The sequence below is a fragment of the Anabas testudineus genome, chromosome 3 (genome assembly GCF_900324465.2).
Source record: "Anabas testudineus chromosome 3, fAnaTes1.2, whole genome shotgun sequence".
NCBI classification, from domain to species: Eukaryota; Metazoa; Chordata; class Actinopteri; order Anabantiformes; family Anabantidae; genus Anabas; species Anabas testudineus.
Window position 1 is genome coordinate 14,541,904 of NC_046612.1, and position 17,661 is coordinate 14,559,564.

Genomic DNA, 17,661 nt, shown 5'->3' on the forward strand with positions numbered 1-17,661 from the left:
GTAGACAGTGCTTGAAGCTTAAAACCATAGATCTCAGGTTGAGTTTACATCTGTGATAGGCTGTTTACGCTGAGTGCCATCTTTTGAAAACATCCACAGAGCAAATACAGAACGACACAAGCAAAGACTGTTTTAGCTTAACTCTCACATAATTACTGTATACAGACAGTTGTTTATGTACTCATCGCAGTATAGTCTTGCCTATAGGTGGAATATAGACATCTTTTTTCTACAACGTCTTTTTAAGCCATATGTTTGCAGTAACAGCAAGAAGTGCTCCAAAATGCACTGCAATTCCCAAACGAGATTTAAAAAACATAATCTGCATTCTGTAAAGTAACAGGATTTTTGCATGGCAGCTGAAAAACCACTGAATTCCCCCTGGCTTGCATTCTGTCACTCAAATTCTTCTCATCCATTTCTTTTGCTTCGGCATTGGTTGACCACCACATATCATTCCTGAAAGGTGATGTAATGCATTTAGTGAAACAGAAGAGCTGTGTTTTTAAAACTTAAAACCACAATTAACATGATACATGCTACAGTCTGAAAAAGTGTATTTAACATTTATAGCAGTGGAAATTTATACAGCACATTTTCTCAAATATGTTCAAATTTAAATTACTCACTATCAATGACGTTTAGTGGACCCAAGAACTTAAAATTTATTAAAAGATCTTCCATCTGCTATATTTCTGTCATTTTCCTGCAGAGATAATACACGGTGCCTTGTTTGGATCAAATATTCTACAGCCACATAATGCCTGACAGAGAACTCTGCAAGAGCTTCCTGCAGATGACCTCTCAACACGTTTCCCAGGTTAATGCTTTATGCAGGGCTCCTCACTGGATCTGTTCAGCAGTCTCTCCCTGCTGTCCACACAGCAGATGATACAGGGCCAAAAAACTAGTTGCTGGAACAACCAACCTGTTTCAAAGAGCTCCTCGGAGGACTTTGAGTGTATGCTCTGTTGCTATAAAAACCATTCATTGTTTTATTCCACCCCTGCCTGACTTGGCTATGATTTGTGGAAAGTAACATCTCCATGGGCAATAAGCTTCAGCATGTACAGTTGAATGTTGAATGAAGAACTTTATATTTAGGGAGAGTACAGACTTCAGCTCTAAGGGACATTTATCATCACTACTTAAATGTTGGTGAGAATCATATTTTGTGGTGTTTCTTTAAGTACACATAAGTTGTTGGGATTGTTAGGATTTGTTAAGTCAATTTGACGTGCTTCAAGCAGTTGTCAACTTGACATTTTTTCAGGCATCCATGTTGTCTGGAAAACAAGGCCATTGTTTGCTAACGCATTGGCTGTAACAACTTCAAAAGCTTTAAATGTGCTGGTGGTTGTATATCTTCTGGCTTAACTGATGTTTTTTCCTGCTGCCTTGTTATCAAAGATCAGTCACTGAAGCTTTAAAAAGCCTTTTGTTTCTTGTCAAAGAATTTTGTGTCCTTAATTATTAAAACTATATTTTACATGCAGCATTCATTGATGAAAATTGGAAAAAGTTTGTGAAAACAGTTGAAAACAGTTAAATATACATTAAAGGAGCACACTGGTACTATGGTTTGAGTCCAGCTGGGGATTTTGTTATGCCCTTTTCTCACTGTGTCCTCTTCTATCAGGTAACAAGGTTCAAATTGACTGAAAAATAATCTTTAAAACAAACTTTTTTTTGGGGAATTTACATGGTGATTCAACTTTTACCATGGCTTGCTTATCCTAAGGCTAAGTAATAATGAATCACATCGAAGGCATTCAAAAGCAGCTGAAAATCCAGTCAAGACCTCAGAGGCACAGAGGTCTCAAAATTGACAACATCGTGATGGGTGGAAGATGCTAGCTTGCAACACTAGGCACAGGCCAATGTTGAACTCTGATGGGGGCTAACTATTTGCTTCTCTACTTTTGATCCCTGAGGATTTGTCCTATGTCTGGCCAGAGCTCCCGTTCTAGCCTGAGGAGACGGCCATATATCGCACACAAACAGATAATCCTGGGGTGATTGAGGTAATTGCTTGCAGTTGTGGTATGGCTTTGGGGGGGGGGCTGAAAAGGTGATGTATGTGCAGCACTGTTTAGTATTGATTTCATCCCGTGCTTCACAGTGGTACTCTGTAGGGTTTAAATGGTCTGGTTGAGGTGGAAAAAATAGGATTTTTCACACTCCACTTTGTTCACCTCTGGTCCTCCTCTACTGACAGATAGCTAAATATCTACATGGCAATTTTGGTTAGCAGCATAGAGGAAAATTGCCCTTCACCCCCCTCTGGTCTTGAAAAACTGATGAAAAGCACCCAATTCCTGCACTACTAGCACACAGCTCTTATTCAGAACACAACCTTAATCTTAATTGTAGGTTTCTCTTTGATCTGTCATTTGTCTTACAAGCTGACAGTGGGAGATTCCTTGGCTATGAGTTTGTACCCACAATACTAGACAAAACAATTCTTCTTATGAAACTTTTCATGTTTATGGAGAACGTTTTTATGTTATAATGACTGCCAAACCATATGACTACTTGGTTTCCCCTCCAATTTGAGAATGTTTTATTTCAACAGAGCTTGATGGGTGAGGAATGCTGCCTTTTAAAACATTTCTTTGTTGGATTTTCTTGTTAGAAAATTACTGGTGTAATCTAATATACCCTGTAGATTTACTATTGCTTTACAATAATATAATGCCAGCAAGAAGGACAACATAATCTCAATAACATGTTGATGTTTATACAGTTTAAGATGGAGCACATGTCTTAACATCAAACACAGGCATTTGTAGTATATCCAGCCATGGATTAGCATTCACTCACCTAATACAGTAACTCATTGCAAGAACCCTGCCTATTGATATTTACACGAGTGGTGCTGCAGGACTTAATTTCCTGATTTAAAAGAACCAGGGGGGCAGTAATCTACTAAGGAGCAGTGCTTCAATAAGCCTTTAAGCACCCTTAATGAAAGAAAGTCTTGGTTCTTTTTTTTCTTTCTCTGAAGGCTCAGTTATCCAAGTCATTGAAGCACAAACACTTGCTTGATTTGTGTGATCTGTGGCTGCTCTGTATTGAAAGGAAAAGGGGACTATTATCACAGACCAGAAAAGGTGTCTGTTGGAACCAAATGTTTATGTTTATTAGCTTGACCTATTTTCCGCTGTTCACATATATCATTCTATGGAGGTAAGAAAAATCTAGGATGCAACACCTTCCTAGTTCACTTGATCCTATGAACTAGTTTTTACCTTCAATAAATTGATGATATGACAAGGTTTCTAATATAAAAAAAAAAAAAAAGTAAATAATTTAATATCTGCCTCTATAGCAGATAAATTATTCACTACAGTATGTTTACCAGCTAGGGTGTCTATCTGCCATACTATAGGTTATTGGAGCTTTTAAGTTTTAAGTTGTGTTGTATAAAAGGGAACTATGTGTCACAAGCTGGATGAAGGACTCCATGGCCAGAGATACAAAGGACAGAACTGAGTAGTAAACCTTTATTTGCAACGGCAGATCAACAGTAAATCGGCAAAGTCAGCAGTTACTAGATGGGGGGAGATGACATAGGAAGTATGGTGGTCTGGGTTGAAACCGGAAGTGATGAGAAAACCAAGATGGCCGACAATCGGCGAGCACATGGAACAAAATGGAGGATAATGGAGATGGTTAATAGTAGCAACCCGTGAAGAGTATCCAGCAGTGTAAACAGAGTATTGCAGAAGTAGAATGACAGTCACTGTACGTGACAAAAACCAAAGTCCAAAACACAGCGTGGGTGAACAGTCTATGGTGACGAACAAGGCAGTGCAAACAATAAATCCGCATGGCCAAACTCAGAGGTCGAGGGTAGTCCAGGTCATACACGCTAAGGCAGTTCAGAGAAAGGTCCGGCAGGCAAAATCCACAACAGAAGGACAATCCAGGTCGAAGCACAAAAGCGGTCCAAGCAGTCAGAGCAGGGAAGGGGACAACAGGGGAAGAAACCGAACAGAGGGAAAACTCACTGAACCAGAGGGGAAGCAGGGTCAGGTCAGGCTGGTCCAGCAAGGGGGAAGTCAGGGTAGACAGGGACAGGTCTGGTACCATGAGCAGGGGAGAAAGACAGGGGATAAACAGAACTCACGGTACCAGGGGGTCAGGCAAGAGACGGGGTCCAGAACAGGCAGAGTCCAAAAAATCCAAACAAACAGTCCAATCAAGATGCGGGATAGTGTCCAGGTAGGGAGAACAAACTATCTGGCAGGGGAAACAGGTGAGCAGGCCGGTATTTATAGTGTGGGGGGAAAACCAGGTGTGACCAATCAGATGAGTGCATGTGACCAGAACGGGAAAGGGAAACAGGAAACCACCAAAATAAAAGCATGGGAGGAAGCACCAGCAGCAACGAGGCTGGAAACATGACACTATGTGCTATACCTTTCACAATACAGGGCCTGATTTACTGAGATTCCAATCATTGAGTACTAATTTTGTGTGCAATTCTTGAAAATTGTGCATTTCTTGAAGTCCTACTCAACAGCTAGCTGGTCCAAACAGGACTTTGTTCTATGGAGCATTGTGCGTCTATGGTCCAAAATTGTGTTTGTCAGAGTGACGAATTATGGCATTTTGCTATGGATGCACCAAAAGTTAAAACATGACTTGCTGTAATTAAAAGTTCAATGCCAAGTGCTCAGGGTTCAGTAACTTATTTGAAGGGTACAGTCCTTGAAGGCCTCCATAACGCCATAGCCCATAGCTCATCCAACAGCTCCAACAGTGAATTATTAGACAGATGATATGTGCAGATTGCACATGCTTTTCAAAGGTATTCAATTCAGACACAATCCCAGCCACTAAAAATTGCTGTCAGGTTTGATACATCACATTGTGAGTGTATTTGCATTTTCTCGTCGCTGTACTTTGTGAATGTCAGTAGACACACAGTATTGTATGCAAATGCAAGTATTGATGTATGTTACTTAGACATCGTCTAAAGCCACTGCTAATATAGCCAAAGCAAATTGAAAATAAGACTTATGTGAAGATAAAAATGTGCATTTACAGTATGTGATAATGGTTAAGTTTAAATTGGAGATCTAGCAGATGACCACTAATGAATTTCAGGAAAGCTAATGCACTCAAACTATGTCTTATTGTGTAAGCGGGTTCATTATACATTGTGCAGTTAGGGCTGAATGGCTCAACTGCAAGGGTATGAGGTAACATGCAAACCCAACATTTATGTCCCACTGTGAAAGCACTGGTTAGTTTGTGGTTACACCATGATGATGGCATTTGTGGTTCATAGCTTGTCTCTGACAGATGATGCTTTAGGTTTGTAATGACTAAAGGATTGGTGGTGCTGCAGATATACTGAGCCTCAGTGTGTGTGTTTTTTTTTAGATTTACCTTTCCAAATATATTTTGAAATTATAGTGATTTAAGTCAGTGATTTCACAAAATCTGCCTAGATAAGCAAAGTTTGCAGCATGGTGAACATTATTTCAAGGTTTTAATGAAAATCGACATATTTAATTTCTTCAGACAATAACAACTCAAATCCAGATTCTCTTAAAAGGGAAACCATTAAGTAAAAACAAAATCTTTTGCCCAAAAAGCCATCAGAGTATTCACCAAGTTAAAACTTGAATAAGTGTGTGAGACGGAGTATTCCTCCCTGAGTGAGTGTTAGAGTGGACGTCCTCCTTTTACATTCCCCTCCTACTTCCCCAAAATATAGACACTTCAGCGTGGACTTGGAGTCAATCAGAGTGGGATCTTTAACTCTGCTTGCCACTGAGTCTCCTTTCCTCAGCCTCACATACTCATAGCAGCACAGCAGTCCTCACTCACTCACACATGCACGCTTGCACCGGCAAACGTATGGAGTACTACTGGTTCTTCCTGCTTTGGATCTGCAACCAGCAGTTAGGTGAGTGAAAGGTGTTTATGTATGAGTGTTATTGTGTTATGCTAAGCTTCTTGACAGTATAATAATGACACTCTAAGTACTGGTTATACTTTGACTCATTACAGCAGCAACTGGAAACTTTAAAGATTAGACAAAAATAGCTGAAGTGCAAAACTTTTTCCAAGCCACGTTAGTCAACATTTTGTAGATCCAACTGTAGATACATTTTCAAGATACTTTGGGGAACAGTGATATTTGAGTATTTGAATGACTGACTGTGTGAATTACATCATAAACCTCCATTTAGAAGTGGTGTCATGGTAAAAACAGGAAGGCAGGGTTCATTGGCTTGACTGAAGGATTTGCTGTCCTCCTCACATTTATAGAGGTGCTTCATGTCTCATTGAAAGAAGGCATTTTCTTTCTTGAGAGTTGTTGGTGCTCAGCCAAAATTGTGGTCAATTACCAGTGAAATCACTATAACAGTAACACTATCTAGACAGGATGTAAGAAAGACAGAGACAGCAAGTGATTATAAGGCAGACAATGTATACATACAGTATGTTTTTAAGAATTTCACATAAATTATTAAATTAAAACATAATTGCCACAGGTATGTGCTCTTTAAAATTGATTAGAGAACTATAAACAGCTGATGCAGTGCTACAGTAGTGATCTCTTCATGGTTATGCTGTCAACTGTAACCATGCTTTTTCAACACACTGTGCATTGTCCAGCATTTCCATAAATACTTGCATGTTTTCACACTATTGCTGTTTTAATGCATCACACCGGTTAAGAAACATTGAGGTCTTAAAAACTGGGAATATTTAGCAGAAGTTAAGGAGTCTTTGATTTATTTCATCAGTAATCAGTAGACAAGAGGAAATGTCTGTTGTAAATATTTGGTTAGATTTTGGAATTTGTTGGAACTGAGATTTGGATTCATGCTTCATGTTGAAGAAAGTAACCTTGTAGCTTGAGACTGCAGAGAAGGACTTGATTTGGGAAATGTTTTGTCAGGCACGTACACTAAAAGAATTTTGCATCTTAGTGTGCTGGAACATTTGGACCAATCATATGTAGATATTGTGTCTATATGAGATAAAAACAATAATTTGCCCCAAGAAACTAATATCTGACACTCTCACATACTTTGAAATGGAACCTCATCATTAAAATCTTCTCCTCTGATTGAACATTATCCTCAGCAGATGTCAGAGCACTTTTTTACAGGTGATTTATATTTAGATGTTGGCTTATATGCATAATCCTGCTGTGGAGAAGAGTACCCACTTCAATAGCCGTTGTTCATTGAAAACGAAAATATTACAATTTCAAATATTTAAAAAAACCCTAACCCTAACTCCACAGGATGGTTTACTTTTTCCTTAAGGTGTCCTGCAGGTTAAGGACATTCCATACTTAATGAGTAAGCCACATATGAGTAAATTACTTCCTAGAGGAAATGTGGGAGGCTGTGTTTGTATTTTCATTTATATTTTTATAGGCATTACTTCTGATTTAACACACAAGTAAAAACGTACCTTTTTTAATGTTACTTTTCTAGTACTGTACATACCTTAACATTACTTGATTTAACAGTACTCTTCCCCCAGGTAGGAAAGGGTAGTGGGAATATATCTGAAACTGGATCAGGAACCCATGACTGGTATAGCATGGGATTAATACAGTTTTTTTAATCTTGCATTGAATTGAAGATGAATTAGAATTTTTTGTCCACTAGGGGACAGAAAACCGACTGCCTGTATAATGCAATGCCTGCATATAATGGAATGTCATTGCATTATAAAAACCTACAGTTGCTATGGCTAACATGGAGCGATACTGATGTTGAATTTGAAGTCAGAAATAATGCATGGATGTTTTACTGTTATTTTCAGTCAGTATATACAGATATATATGCAGAATTTTAACTGTATTGAGTATTTTGAGCTTTCCAGTATTGGATGTTGCAGATGTGTTGGGCACAAGAGTACAAAGCACCCCGACTTAATATGCTCATCAATGTAAAGTAAAGAAAATGCATCATTATTAAACTGTTACCTATATAAAACTAAACTAAACATTAAATTAAAATGTAAAAGACAACTGGATGAGAGAAGATGAAAGCTTTTGTCAGTACTGGCCTTAGTAGAGACATGCCACTGTTTCCTAGAAGCAGTGCATACCAGTGTATTAACAAATTAATAACTCCACAATTAAATATCTTTGATATTCAGCTAGTCAGTGAGAACTGAAGAAGTATTTAGTATGAGAGGCAAAATGTCTTCAAAAACCTCAAGCAAGTGCAGTTGCCACTGGGTAGTACCTATGGGATAACCATGACATAGATGACTGAAAATCTCCACAGACACTTCACGTCAATAGGATACCAGAAATAAACAGCAACCTCTCATGTTAGAGTTCAGCTATTTTCTTCATACCTCCAACCACCATAAACACTTTCATACTCACTTTCCTACTTTGTGGCTGTATAAAGATATCTTCCAACTTCCTTTTTGTTAACAAAAAACGATTCCTAAATACATATAGACTTTACAAATAAAGCACATAGCAGGAAATAGTCCGGATCAGACACATTCTCACTTGGGGAAAAAGTCTGTTTGCTTTCAGTGAGAAAGCACCACAAGACACAGTAAGGGGTGGTCCCACTGTAGACCTTGCAGAAAGCACTACAAGACACACAAAACACACTGAGGAAAATCAATTGTGTTTTTTCCAGACCTACCAACTCGGACATTTGCAGCCCACCTGGGTAAAATCCAGACAAATTCAGGGTTCCAGTGTATGTGTGAAAGAAGCTTCAGTTTGACCCCCTCAAAGAACCTTTGTTGACTTAAATTGTTAACGGCTTGTTACTGTAAGTATGTCCCAATTATAGCTGTTGCATATTGGGGACATCTGGTTTTAGATATCCTGTGCCTCCCACAGTATTTACATTGGCATGGGGTAATAGTGATATAAAGTGCCAAAATGTTTGAAAGTATATTGTCCACTGTCAAGTATCTTTCCAGACAAAACCATTGTAATGGAAACCCAGAATGGATCAATGGAAAAACAGTACATTCTGTTGCTTTTAGATTTCATGTGGAGACTGTTCATATATATATTAAAACTCAAGCTACTGGTCCCATAACATCAGTTAGATGTAGACACAAAGCAGTTTCCGCTATATGGATTTACCATATATACAGTACAAATACTAGAATTGATAATAATCATACACGAAAAGAAGTAAAGAGGGAGAAGCACTGTGATGTATCTTCTGTTCCAAATTCCTAAGCCATATTATAATGTATCAGATTATTAAAATAACTGCATGTCTGATATGAGAATGTCTCAAAGTCGGCAGTTTGCACAGCAAAGCTGCTCTATGTCAGTGGCTCTGTGGTGGAATTCCTGCAGCTTGGTGTTGAGCCAAAGGCAGCAGCAGACTAATGTGGGTCGTACGGGCAACCACCAACCTATGGTTTATTTATCTGGGCATGAAAGCCAGTATACGGGAAACTAAGCAATACCTTTATGTTAGAGGCTGATGAGCTTGAATGAAAACTGGATCCAAATGGCATTCTCATCAGTCTGACACTTTTCCCCATCCCTGTCATAGCTTCACTCATTATTGACTTATAAGTCATTGTACTATTAACTCTGCTACCAGGAAATTTATGTGCTTCAATTCAACAGTAATGGAGAGACTGGATGATACAGTTCACTGATTCTACATTTGTAAAATGATTTATGATCCACTACACTGTTGAAAGTTACCTTCTGATTTTTATTTATGTTTCATAGATAGTCTGTTCCCACCAATATATTTTCAGTGATCCCTTTTATACTTTTCAATAAACAGAAACTTTAGGAGGATGTTTAGGGGCTGATCAGCTGAACATGCGAACCATTCATATAACAGGAAGTGAGCAGCGTGTTCAGTGTGTCAGTATTTATATGAAGAGTCAGCATGGGAGAGAGGTCAATTTATTTTAATGGAGGTTTTTAAGACAGAACCAATGTTCTATGGTTGTTCCAATCAAGGTGTGATATACTCTTCGTCACTTTGCAGAAACAAAATTAATGGCTTAAATTCAGTGAGTTTCTGTCACTCCACTCACACAATGTCCTTTGGTAAAAGAATGATGGTGATGGTTTGGACACTGCCTGCAGTCCTAAAGCGTCATTCCTATAGTAGGTTTATAGATAGTGTATCTGATAGTTGCAGTAATATATTTTTGGTTTGTTGTTTTTTTAGACAAACTTTTAACACTCCTAAATTGTCACTATCTAAGGTATGCAGATAAACTGATGTGCTTATTTGTGTGATTCAATTACACCATAATTCATTCAGACTAACCCACTGGTACTTCAGTTTTGCATTAACCATTAAAATGATAAATTCTTGTCTCAGTATTGTAGGTGCAGAGTTAATTATAGAATGATTGACAAATGTAGAATGACAAAAAGGCTAAATCTTACTGACAAAGCTCCAAGTGGCAAGTGTTTCTGTAAAGGTTTAAAAATTTTTTTTTGTCATTAAAAATAAACATTATGTCTGAAAATATAATTTCTAATCAACAGACAGTGGCCTCAAAAAAATCACAAATTCACTAGTAGTAAGGCTAGTAGTAACTTGTACCCAGTCTTTTTTTCTATTTAGAAATGTTTGTCTTTATCTAGCTGGCAGTGGCAAATGTGGGTAATTTTTTTTTGGACAGTCAAAAGCAAAATGGCAGACTGGTACAAATTGTTTCATCTGGTAAAGTTTTGGACATTCTTGACATGTACTAGACAGTTATGTAATGGCTGCAGCTCAGCTGTGGCTTTTTGATTTATCTTGGCAATGCAGATATGGTTTTGTATGCCACACTTACAGCCAATGCGATTATTGGATAATATAATATCAACATCAAGCATATTAAGTGACTGAATGTTTTCTCTGCATAACAGCAAGTCATACTGCAAATCATATTTAGTTATATGTGTGTGTGTGTGTGTGTGTGTGTGTGTGTGTGTGTACATATGTATACAATATATACAGTACATATTCTAACCTGGACAACTCAATTAAAGTATGTAGAATGGAAACCATGACTACTGTAAACCAATATAAAATATGAGTGTTATACTTTGGATTCACATCTTAATGAGACAGCCCTGGATGTACTGTATTCTCCTGAATAAGTTATGTATTGTGGGCTAATTTCAATTTTGTGTCATCCCCTTTGTTGAACGTTCCTTCATCTTGTTGCTTACATTTAATTGAACTCACTTGACTTGACGTGAACCCAGAGTCTACCAGATGGGGAATGAGCAGTGAGTGAGGACATGGAGCGTGAGGGATACAATAAGCCCAACAGTGTGTGGAAGAGCCACAGATATTTAAGATGTGGTCAAAGTTTATATACAGTGACAACAAAAAGTATGTGAACCTTTTGGAGTTTCATGGTTTGAGTCAGAAATATTAACAAATATAACGGGCAGTGGGTCAATGACCTGTAGCATCACCCAACTTCTACAGAGTTTCAGCTGACTTACAAACATTCTCACATATTAAGGATTTTTGATACACTTGCGAATTTATCTTTATAATGTTTCCTTCATCATACTTAACAATTGGGATGATGTTTGCAGTGCTATTTTCTTATGCCAGATGTAGTTGTGTTGTGTTGTGGGTTCTTTCCAAATAGTTCAATATTAGTGTCATCAGTCCACAAAACATTTTACCAATACTGCTGTGCAGTGTCAATGTGCTGTTTGGCAAACTTCAGACATGCAGCAATGTTGTTTTTTTTAAACAGCAGCTTCCTTCATGGTGTTCAGCCATAGACACCCCGCTTTGTTCAATGTTTTACATACTGTAGACTGCACTGCACTGTAAATGTTTCCTTCAGAACACATATCTGTAAGACTACTGAGATACTAACATGTTACACTGAAACTAAATGTGCAGTAGCTTATATTACTGTTATGGTTGTAATACCTCAACGTCAGGTCATCAGTGATCTGGATTGTTCTTTAGCCTATTTTGATGACAATATTTGGTTCTTTTTTAAGGATCCCATCACTGCTTCAATATTGATATAAAGAAACACAGGATCATCAAAGGACCAAAACAAGCCCAGTTTGGATACACTGTTCAGCAACATGTGGCTGCTGGAGGAGAAAAGTGGTAAGACTCATTTATGTATTTCACCTGTGTAGTACCAAATCCATGGTTAGTAGTCCCACCATTCAATATGAATCAAATACTGTGAGCAAAATATCTTTCTGTCTATGAACTATGCAGGATCGCTGTTGTCATTACTTGAAAACAATGTCTTTCATTTTTCAGCAACTGGAAAAAACTATCCTGTAATGACATTCAACTCCACATAAGTGCTTGAATTAAAATTACTTATAATTTCTTATTGTAATTTATATAAATAGATTCTTTAAATGTAAACCTTTACTGTACCTAATTGATTTATGTCTAATCTTAAAATGTCAAGTACATCATAACTTTAGAACACATGCTGACAAGCTATGGTGCTGACAGAGTGTCAGACTTGGCAGAAAGATTTCCATTTATCTCCAGTTTTTTCAGGATAGATCTACTCTACTTCTCCTCTGGTTTGAGTTTGTCTGTGATAATTTCTGCTCCTGAAACACACTATTATTTGGCCAATTGGCACTGTGTGGTGAACCAGAATTAGTTTCTGCCATCTCCAAAAATCTGATTGCAAGAGTTGTGGTAGTGCACTGCCGAGTTCCAGCTGTGCTCCTATATGTGTATTTGTATGGCTATCATTGTGAGGACCAGCATGAATTTTTAACCACTGGATTAAGGACATTTCTACAAATTGAGGACATTTTATCCGGTCCTCATAGTGAGAAAGAAAGAAAGAAAATTGAGTAGATTAGCATGGCCTACACAACAGTAGGGGGCTAGGGAATGCATTATGTCAATGAGTGTCCTCTCACTGACTCTCATACAAAAATGTGTGTGTGTGTGTGTGTGTGTAAATCATTAATTCTGTTTATATGTATTTTAAATATGTGCCTATTTTTCTCTCTGACTTCAAATACTTCCTGAGTGGCTTAACCCAAAAATAATAGTGTGGTTTAAATGCTAAAAATAATATTTGTGCACAATTTCCTGGCCAGTGACCTCTTACAGTTGTGTGAAAAATGACCTATAAATAGCTCGTAATAGTTTGTATGGATAAGGTGCGAAATGCATGAAGAAGGAACACTGCTGATCCTTTCTAACATTTACTTTATGACAGTCGCGACAAAAAACAAAGTGGTAAAATACATCTTCATGCGAATATGAAATATAGTCATAAAGTCTATGGATCTGGACTTAAACTAGACTTTTTGGATTGTATATAGGTATATTGTATATACAAGGTGAACACTTGATATGGCTTGAACTTGACACAACTCAACTTGCTCAACTTGAGGAAATGCATCATTAAAGTGTCAGGAAGCAATTCTGCAGCAGCATACTGTATGTACTCTGTGAGTTTGCCCTCCTAAGGGTATAATTCTGCTGATTCTAATTTCATGTAAGATCCTGGATGGAAGATGTGAACACTGTAGACTATGGAGTCTACATAGGAAAAGTGAGTTAAAAGAACTTTCAGGTAAAGCTGTAGTTGGGTCTCTCCCGCTTGTGACGTCATCCATCCCCAGTGTCAGTCATAAATATCAGCTGTGTTTAATAAAATCTTTATGAGAATGACTGGTAGCACACACCTAACCATCTTCTGGATGTTGCACTTGTGTGTGTGCTGGACTTTAGATTAGATTAGGTTAAATTTAAAACAAATATTTTTGAGTGATCCATAGACTATAAGTTGTAGTAGATTATCTACATTATCTTTGGGCTTTTACACCTTTTAAGATCCTAAGCCTCACATGTCCCTTAAAGGGTTTTATCTCAACTGAATGTTCAAGAGAGTTTAAATTGTTAAAACTACTGATGTTGCCCATGGGTATCTGTGCCAATCTACAGCACTGTCAACTTTTCCAGAGTTTCTCATTTCTCAAAAGACTCAGTTGTGTGTTTGGATAGGAACAGGATCACAGCTGGAAAGTGACTCTGTAAAAAAGCTTTTTATGACCCAGACCTGAAGTCAGAAAGGCATCCAGCTAAATTCAAAAGGACCAAATTAAGAAAGTAATGTTTGTTGATTCTGGTGTGCTTGGAAAAGTTATTTACAATAATGTTCGTGTATCTGACATATTAAAACAATATGTGTGAAGGAAAATGAGTCGTAATACTTTTCTCTTAACAAAACATGTGGTATAGCACCAATATTTTGCAAATCAGCAATGAGCAGGAAAAAACACAATTTTAGCCATTTATGACTTCAGCTAAATCATGAAGTTAAGACATCTTTACCAAATCTGTTGAAAGCTTCTGTCCATAACCACTGATGGAGCTACCAAGCTAAGGAAAGGTCACCACGTATAATTTCTTCAAGTCTACAATTCATTATGGTGTTTTTAACACTCTGTCAGAGCAGGCTCTTTGGGGAGCTGAGAAAAGGCTACTTCAGGTCTTTAAAGCTGATGGGATACATGGACCTGCATACTTGAGCTATGCACTACAGAAGCCTCCCACTTTCTATTTCCACTGTTTATTTTTCTACAGTTGTTCCAGGTCTCCTTAGTGGAGACCTGACCTTTACTCCTCAGCTCAGTTACAAGCTGCACACCACAAAGAACTACAGGGTGTCTGTGAAGTCTTTTACTGTTGGCCTTTAAATAGGGTTCCCTTTATTTAGCTAGTTTGAAAAGCTGCAAAGAGTGTTTTTACACCTCCTGAGCTTGATACAAAAACACAATGCTCTCTATTTTAGTTCAGACTGAGCCATCATCCGTATGGTTGCATGGTATGATGCTAACCATGTTTACTATAAAATGGCCTGATGTCTATTGACAGGAAGTCTGTCGTCAAAACGAATAGTCACCAGAGTTATTACAATTCATCCTAACATCAACATGAATGTTCGGACTATATCTGAACATCTACAGGATGCTTTAATTAGGTGTCCCGTAGATGTTCAGATTATCTACAAGATGAAGGGAGAACTTTCATCTGCTATTGGTGCTTCATGGGATAACTAATGTCAGCAACATTCAGCCTGTGGTGACCATTAAAGTCTGTTCCAAATTTTGTCCAAACTAATACATCAAACAGTGGACACACAGACTAATATAGGCTTTTCTAGAGCCATGGCATTAGCAAGCCTCAGTGTTCACACTGAAAAAGACCAGTTGGTTTTTTAGGACAATGTGTTAAAGCAACAACTTACAGTAAGTGCTTTAAATTTCTCATAACTCTTTTAATCATTGTGCCTCTGTCTGCCCAGTACTGTGAGGCAAAGTAGTCACGGCAAATGAATGACTTTGGAAAAAGTGATTATTATGGTTACAGCGATTTATGAGGTAGCATTACAAAAGAACACATATCCTATTAATGCAGACAACTGGAATGTGATGAGCGAGCGTGACACTGGAGTAACACACTCATGTTTGGGGCAAGGATGTGGTTTCACAGCGTATACATTTCTTCCTTCCAAAAACATTACCACATTAATGACAGCTTGGACTTGGGGATGGCGGTTCCTTAAACCCTCAAATTCTGTATTCTTTTATAACCATGGTAGAAAATGTCCACTCATTCTTTTAGGGTCAGATTAGTTCTTTCACTGTCATTACCATTATTGCTGTGATGATGCATGCAAGGCTGGCATTTGACCCTAATGAGCCCGTGAACATGACTGTTTGTGCAGCTTTCTGTTGAAGTCCCAAGGCAGGCAGCCAAGTAAAAGGAAACAATGGTCCCATTTCATCAAGGTAGTTGTATCCTGACCTGAACTCATGCTGCAGTGTCTCCCCATGCCAAAGGATAGCAATAACTGAAGTAATAATCTTGATATTATTGTCCATGAAAATATGAGCTCTGTTGGAGCCACTGTGGTGAAAATGACTTCCAGAGTCTGTGAGACTTGAAACTGGCTTCAGGAGCAATAACATTGAAGCTTACCTCCATATGAGTTGCTGTTTGATGTCGAATCATAACTGGTGTTAAATTATCTTTGTACAGTATGTTCCCTGTATATAAAACACATAACACGTACAGCTGGCCTAAACGTAATCCACAAAAAGAATATGGCATCCACAGTAAAAACACGTGGAATAAACTTTAATTGTCAATCACAGATTTGGAACAATTTCACCACTCACGGATTCACTTGTAGTTTTGTCGGAGATGACGAGACTTAATAGTGAACGATAGTTTTTTCTGGGTGTATAAATCATTGAACAATTGTACGTCACTACAAACACATATCGACATTCATTAGGCACAAAAACGATTTGAAAAAATCAACAAAAAAGTTTTGTCCAACCTGTAAAGCAAGAAATATTAATATAATGAATAGAAGAAGTAAAAAAAACAGTAAAACAGCTAAATATACAGTACATTTAAAAACCTTTTGTAAATCAAGAAGCGCTTTTTATACTCTGAAGCATAATTCGTTCCTGTAGTTCCACTAAAGTACTGTTTTTTTGTACAAATCTCTATTTGGCTCAAGGTGGAAATGGTATGCAAACCAACAAATACTCAGGCAAATGTCAATTGGCTAAATAAAAACTGAAGTCACACAGAATTTTTCAAGAAATTAAACTGACCTTACCTGTCATAATATATTGCAGAACTTCAGTTTTTATAGCATAAGCAGATGAATACATTTGGCATTTGAGTTAAATCACTGTAAAATCTCTGAGTACACAGTTTAAATGCCCCTTCAGGATGTGGTCATGAGACTAAATATAACAGTTTTTGTGGAAAGAAAAGCACCCTCTCTTCTGATTGACTGTCAACTATTATCGTTGCTAATTAATTAGATGGTGATGATCACTGCAGTGATGACCAAATTCTTTATCTGAAGAAATTTCCACCACAAATGAAAGGCAAAATGTTACAGTATTATTGATTAAGTGCCTGCTTATTGTTTCACAATTCCCACAACACTTGTGATTTCCAGAGAAATCATGCATATCGTGTTATGTCATTTTAACTCTAAGTGTTTTCTTGGGAATTTGGACTCATTTTAAAACTCCAGGGTTCATGAGCCTAACCTATAAATCCTTAAGCTGAAGATCTGTCTTTCTATAATTATGAGACTTTGACCTTGAGGTCCTTGCAGGAGGTTGGCCTGTGTCTGTTTTTGCTATAAAGTGGTGTCGAGTGTCTCTGCTTTGGGGCTCTGCTAAACTGGCAGTTATTCTTTTGCTTACTGTTCTCCCTGTGACTTTCATTGCACAGTTGTTTAAATTCCTTGTTGACCTAATGTATTTATTGAGGCTTGTACAGGAATTTGATTAGTTTGGTGTGCTACTTGCCATTGTGTGCATAGATTTAGTAAAACTAAAAAAGTGATAATGCTGCCATTTTTAAAAACAGCAAGAAAAGGTTATTCTTAAAAGTCTGCCTATAAGGTCTTACCTGCGTAATGTGTCGTTGAGTTTCATGACGTAGACATGGTTAGCCATGTTATCTAACCACGTCAAATGAAAAAAAAAAAAAGCCACACATCAGAAGTCATAGCATGAAACCCTGATGAAACCCTTCATGACTGACCCTGAGGAGACTCAGTGGTGAATAAAACAACCTTAATACCCTTTTTGTATTTTGTTTTAAGATGACAAATTGTCCTTATCTCTGAAATGGATTAGATTTATAGCCC

At 37.7% G+C, this 17,661-nt stretch overlaps 1 protein-coding gene across 4 annotated transcripts in view; it reads left to right on the forward strand.

The window, feature by feature from the left end:
* The window catches only part of itga11a (integrin, alpha 11a), a 52,605-nt gene that overhangs the window by 8,649 nt on the left and 26,295 nt on the right, over positions 1–17,661 (forward strand). For 2 of the 4 annotated variants that reach the window (XM_026377478.1, XM_026377479.1), the window contains exons 1-2: positions 5,776–5,923; positions 11,975–12,089. The exons of 1 other annotated variant lie outside the window; for it this stretch is intronic. In XM_026377478.1, the coding sequence (XP_026233263.1) occupies positions 5,851–5,923; positions 11,975–12,089 (188 nt within the window). In that variant the 5' untranslated portion in view covers positions 5,776–5,850. Of the gene's footprint in view, positions 1–5,775; positions 5,924–11,974; positions 12,090–17,661 lie in introns of those variants that run through there. One more of the 4 variants, XM_026377480.1, reaches the window with a different exon arrangement.